At 33.2% G+C, this 6,428-nt stretch overlaps 1 protein-coding gene across 1 annotated transcript; it reads left to right on the top strand.

The window, feature by feature from the left end:
• Window positions 1–666: 666 nt before the first annotated feature.
• LOC127086310 (phytosulfokine receptor 2) lies at window positions 667–4,941 on the top strand. Its single transcript, XM_051027057.1, has one exon. The coding sequence runs from the start codon at window positions 1,661–1,663 to the stop codon at window positions 4,844–4,846; it is 3,186 nt and encodes a 1,061-aa protein (XP_050883014.1). The 5' UTR covers window positions 667–1,660; the 3' UTR covers window positions 4,847–4,941.
• Window positions 4,942–6,428: the final 1,487 nt, after the last annotated feature.

Raw genomic sequence — 6,428 nt, 5'->3', positions numbered from 1 at the left:
CTAAAAGTGTTTAGACAAATAAGAGAATTCTTACCTCCAATCCTCAAGTTGCTCTTTTTTCTTTCGTTCCTCCACTAATTATAATAGAATAAAACTATAAATCATGTTTTTATTTATTTAATAACCTAGTGATCACTATTTTATTTTTTAAAATAAAATAATAAATATTTTGTAAACAAATGTCCCGACAAAACTATTACTATTGAATTAACTTAATCGAAATAAATAATACTTCCTCAATTTTATAATAAATGTTTTATTAAAATTATACACGGTTCTTAAAAAATAATTGAATATATTAATTTTAATAATGAAATTAATATCATTATTAAAATAATCTTATTAATTATAATTAATAGAATAGTTGAATACAATGAAAATTAATAAATATTCCTATACTAATATAGTAATGAAAAAAATCCATTATATTAAAATGATAAAAAAAATTTATTTTGACATATTTTTTTATGAGATAGAGGAGTAGCATTACATTTATTTTTTTAAAAAAAATCATGTATAATTTATATATATATATATATATATATATATATATATATATATATATATAATTTTAAATTATGCATGGTTTTTAAAGAGGAAGTGTTTATTAACCTGATCCATTGAACTTCTTGTTAGTTTTAACGCACCCACCACCACAAGACTTTCGAAGAGATAGAGAGAGAAAGTAAGAGACAAAATCTTAGGTGTTCCGCATTGACAAACATAGATAGAAAGAGAAACAAATGTGTTTGCAAGTCAGCTATTGAGACTTTTGTTTGTTGCTGCTACCTATTTCCTCAACTCCTTAAAACACACAAGTCAATATCTCTTTCCTCATTTCAAACCTACTCCATTTTATTTCTTTCTTTTATTTTATACATATTCATATTCTTACGAAAGATAAAGAACTTTCCTTTCCTGTCTTCATCTCTTGATAAGACTTGTCCTCTTTATCTCTCTCCTATGCTTCCTCTGATTTGAAATTTCTCATATCTTTGTCTTCCTCTAGATTCTATACCATCTAATCTACTATCACTGTTTTCCTGTCAAAAATCATCACAAACAATAAAAAAGTACTACACTTTTTTCAACATAGATAAAAAGTGGGTTTGGTTTGGAAATATCTTGAACCAGATCTGTTTCATGAGAGTTTGTTGAGGTTAGGTTCACTTATCACTGTTTATGTCCACCACCCCTTTTCTTTATTCACCTTAAATTTCAAAACTTTACTTGTTTCCACCATCTAAACTAACCAAAGATTTGATTTTTGGGTTTAAGGGTTTTTTCTCTTGCATGTTTTTTGAGTCAAAGTTCTAAACTTTCTTTTGTCTCTCACTTTTTTAATGGACACTGTTGTTTGCTTCATTCACAAGCTGTTGTCATATGGGTCATGTTCTAGTGTTCTACTACTTTCTTATCTCTTCCTTCAAGGTTAGTTTTTTAGTTTTCATAGATCTCTTGTTCTTGGGATTGGTGATCTAAGTCATTTCCTTGAAATTGGTGTTTCTTCTTCTTCTTTGCAAAGTGAAAGCTGTGATTAAAAAAAGTTGCTTCATTTGAGGTTTTTGTCAGTGGTACTGTACTAGCTTCTGTTCTGGTTTGTCTATGAGAGCTTAGCCTTTTTCTTTTTGAGTTAAACTTTGTTGTTTTTGTTTCAACAATGGTGTTACCAAGATGTTTCTGGTTGAGACTCTTTCAGTTTTGTGTCTTGTCTTCCTTACTTTGTTTATCTCTGAGTCTTGATACTAGAACTCAATCTTGTGATCCTGGTGATTTATCAGCTCTGAAAGAGTTTGCAGGAAACCTTACAAATGGTTCCATTGTCAAACTATGGTCCAATGATAGTGTTTGCTGCAAATGGATTGGAGTTGTGTGTGGTGGTGATGATAATGGAGAATCTGTTACTAGAGTGACAAAATTGATCCTTTCCGAGATGAGTCTCAATGGAACAATTTCACCTTCTTTAGCAAAACTAGAATATCTCACTGTGTTGAATCTTTCATTCAATCATCTAGAAGGTAAATTGCCTCAAGAGTTATCAAAGTTGAAGAAGTTGAAGTTTCTTGATTTGAGCTATAACATGTTGTTAGGACCTGTTGCTGAGTCACTTTCTGGTTTGTCTTCCATTGAAGTGTTGAACATTTCAAGTAATTCATTTTCTGGAAACTTCTTGTTGTTTCACTCTGTGGAGTTTACACATCTTCTTGCTCTCAATGTGAGTAACAATTCATTCACTGGTAAATTCAGTTCTCAAATTTGCAATTCTTCAAAGGCTTTTCACACACTTGATTTATCTTTGAACCATTTTGATGGTGATCTTGAAGGTTTGAACAACTGCACTTTGTCTCTCAAAAGGTTGCATTTGGATTCCAATTCATTTTCTGGCCATTTACCAGATTCATTGTATTCAATGTTAGCCTTGGAACAATTATCACTCTCTGCCAACAATTTTTCTGGCAAGTTAAGCAATAAGTTAAGTAAGCTTACTAGTCTAAAATCTCTTGTGGTTTCTGTGAACCGATTTTCGGGCGAAATCCCGAATGTTTTTGAGAATCTTTTGCAGTTAGAGCAATTAGTAGCGCATGCTAACTCATTTTCTGGACCATTACCTTCCACTTTGGCTTTATGCTCTAAGCTTATAGTGCTTGATCTTAAAAATAACTCTTTGTCGGGTTCAATCGATCTTAATTTCACCGGTTTAACTAGTATTCGATCGCTTGACCTTGCTAGTAATCATTTAACCGGTCCACTTCCCAGTTCCTTGTCCTTCTGCCGTGAATTGAAAGTTTTAAGCCTTGCTAGGAATGGTTTAAATGGTTCTATACCTGAAAGTTATGCCGAATTATCTTCTCTTTTGTTTGTATCTTTTTCAAACAACAGCTTAGAGAATTTATCTGGTGCACTTTCTGTTCTTCAGAAATGCAAAAATCTCACTACTCTTATCCTTACCAAGAATTTCCACGGCGAGGAAATTCCACAGAGTGTGCCAACAGCAGGATTTCAGAGTCTCATGGTGCTAGCACTCGGAAACTGTGGTCTTAAAAATCATATTCCTTCCTGGCTATTAAAATGCAGGAAATTGGCGGTACTTGATTTGTCTTGGAACTCTTTGAATGGTAGTATTCCTTCATGGATCGGTGAAATGGACGGTTTGTTCTATTTAGATTTCTCGAATAATTCTCTCTCGGGAGAAATACCGAAAAGTTTGACAGAGATGAAGGGACTCCTGTGCTCAAATTGTGGAAGACCGAATCTCGCTTCGAATGCTTTCATTCCGCTCTTTGTTAAAAGAAACACTAGTGCTAGTGGTTTGCAATATAATCAGGCTTCAAGTTTCCCTCCTTCGATTTTATTGAGCAATAACATGTTAAGTGGAAGCATATGGCCAGAAATCGGGAACTTGAAGGCACTTCATGTGTTGGATTTCAGCAGGAACAACATCAGTGGTAGCATTCCGAGTACTATTTCAGAGATGGAGAATCTGGAAACATTGGATTTGTCTTATAATGATCTATCTGGTACAATCCCTCCCACATTTAACAACCTAACGTTCTTGTCGAAATTTAGTGTGGCGCATAATCACTTACAAGGACCGATTCCGAGCGGAGGGCAGTTTTTAAGCTTCCCTAGTTCAAGCTTTGAGGGTAATTTGGGACTTTGCAGGGATAATGATATTGATAATGCTACTCCTTGCAAGATTGTTAACAATATGAGGCCTAGTTTGTCTTCTGGTTCGTCGAGAAAATTTAGTAGAGGCAATGTTCTTGGCATAACAATCAGCATCGGGGTAGGTCTTGCATTGCTTCTTGCAATTGTTGTGGTAAGAATGTCGAAGAGGCCAGAAGATAAAACTATCGGTAGCTTCGACGAAGAGATGAATAGTAGGCCACAAAGGTTATTATCAGCGGAAGCACTTGTTTCCTCCAAATTGGTGCTTTTTCAGAATGCAGATTGCAAGGATCTCACAGTTTCTGATTTGTTAAAAGCAACGAACAATTTCAACCAGTCGAATATTGTTGGTTGTGGCGGCTTCGGTCTTGTTTACAAGGCTTATCTTCCGAACGGCACAAAAGCGGCTGTCAAAAGGCTTTCTGGCGACTGCGGTCAGATGGAACGGGAGTTTCAAGCCGAAGTTGAGGCTCTCTCTCGAGCTCAACACAAGAACCTTGTTTCTCTTAAAGGCTATTGTCGGCACGGCAATGACAGGTTGCTAATTTACTCGTACATGGAAAATGGAAGCTTGGACTATTGGCTTCACGAGTGTGTGGATGAAACTTCAGCTCTCAAATGGGATATACGGCTCAAGATTGCACAAGGCGCGGCTCGAGGATTAGCTTACTTGCACAAAGGGTGTGAACCGTTTGTAGTGCACCGCGACGTTAAGTCGAGCAACATACTTTTGGATGATAAGTTCGAAGCTCATTTAGCCGATTTCGGCCTCTCAAGACTGCTTCAACCGTACGATACTCATGTCACAACAGATTTAGTAGGAACTTTAGGCTACATTCCTCCTGAATATAGTCAGACACTGACAGCAACGTTCCGCGGCGATGTCTATAGTTTCGGCGTCGTTCTTCTCGAGCTTCTTACCGGTAGAAGGCCTGTGGAAGTCATAAAGGGTAAAAATTGCAGGAATCTGGTGTCTTGGGTTTATCAAATGAAGTATGAAAACAATGAGCAGGAAATTTTTGATGAAGCCATTTGGGAAAAGGAAAGGGAGAAACAACTCTTGGAAGTGCTTTCCATTGCTTGTAAATGTCTTGACCAAGATCCAAGGCAAAGACCTTCTATTGAAATGGTTGTTTCATGGCTTGATAGTGTGAGATTTGATGGCTCTCAACAATGATCTTGGTTCTTGCTTTGATTAGTGTATCATTAACAAATAACAGTACAGTTGTAAAGCAAGTTTGATGAATGAAATGTTGTTATTTTTGTTTTGGATATAGGAAAATGTAAGCATATTTTTCTGCATCAGGGTTTGAATTTCTATCTTTTGACTTGTTTAACCATTAGTTCATATCAGATGAGGTATCAAACTCATAAAATGCTACTGTTGTTATTTTCTGATTTCATTACTTAGTCATTTACCATATTATACTATAGTTGTTATAACATATATCAAACAATATTTTTAGAGACTAAATTAGGGAATAAACATGTTATTTCTTGTTGAAAATGAGTGAGGTCAAAGAGTTGATTATAGAGAAAGGAAAATGATAAATTAACTACTTTTTTTTTCATTGGAAAATTATGTGCTTCATTAAGAAAAAGGTGAATAATTCATATAGTGGTTTAAGGGAGATTATTGACCAAGCAAGATGAGTGGATTATGCACTTGGGAATGTATCAGTTGGTTTAAATAAATAAATAAATAAATAAATCCTCCATATTTTTAAATGGATAATATATAAATAAATAAATAAAAGTATTTTTTTAATAAATAGAATAAGATGGAGTATTATTTATAATTATAGTTGTGATTAAGAGGGAGAAAAAAAAGGATATATATAGTGTTGAATAATTAAAATGATGTTGAAATAATATTTGTCCTATTTTAATTGGTAAGAGTGGGCTGTGGAACACCAATACATAAAGTGGCTTTCTAATGGGAATGGATCAATGGAAGAGAATTTTTTTGTATGGAAAAGTAGCCTCCTTGAAATTCAGTATTGGAAAAAAGTTTGGATTAATTTAAAATGAGAAAATTGACTTTCAAATGACATATACACTTATTATTCTTTGTAAAAGAAAGTATTGACTCACTTTCAGGTATACACGCCTACAACTCCTCTCAAAGACTTATTAGAGAGGAATTGATTTGAAAAAATAAAATAAAATATTCTAAAATAAAATTTCTATTTTTGTATTTTTAATATATTAAAAATAAATATAATAAACAATTTTTTTTTTGTAAGTAAAACAATTTTTAAACATAAGATTAACGAATATATTTTAATATAATTTTTTTCTCCAAAATAGTTTTTCAAAATAATTAAATCACATGGTATTTCAAAATCTTGTTTGAGAGACTCTAAACTAAAATAATTTTAGTTGGGTCTCGAAGAGTTTAACCACAGTTTATGTAAAATGGAAAAGATTTGAGTGTTTAGTGGCGAACATATAACTTTGTCTATCCTTGTTCTCTTATGTCATGGATCATAGTAAAATGTATTTAGTTATGTATTAAGAGAAAAATTGAACTCATCACAAAGTCACATAGATTAAATACACTCTTTATTATGGATGAAGTCGTCTTAAATATTTAGAGGTTTTGTGTAATTTAATCATTATTGAACCCCGACAAAATAAATAGAGATCTTATTTAATTTTGATTTCACTTAAATAATATTTTACGAAACCCTATTTATCTATAGTTTAATTTTGATAAATTTGAGGCTCTGTACGGTAATTCGTCTGATACAATCTCA

Source organism: Lathyrus oleraceus, chromosome 5, assembly GCF_024323335.1.
Source record: "Lathyrus oleraceus cultivar Zhongwan6 chromosome 5, CAAS_Psat_ZW6_1.0, whole genome shotgun sequence".
Taxonomy (NCBI): Eukaryota; Viridiplantae; Streptophyta; class Magnoliopsida; order Fabales; family Fabaceae; genus Lathyrus; species Lathyrus oleraceus.
This window is presented reverse-complemented; position numbering and strand designations above follow the sequence as displayed.

Bases quoted from the DNA above. Each gene is read 5' to 3' on its own strand.
- LOC127086310 (XM_051027057.1), top strand. From the start codon at position 1,661: ATGGTGTTACCAAGATGTTTCTGGTTGAGACTCTTTCAGTTTTGTGTC.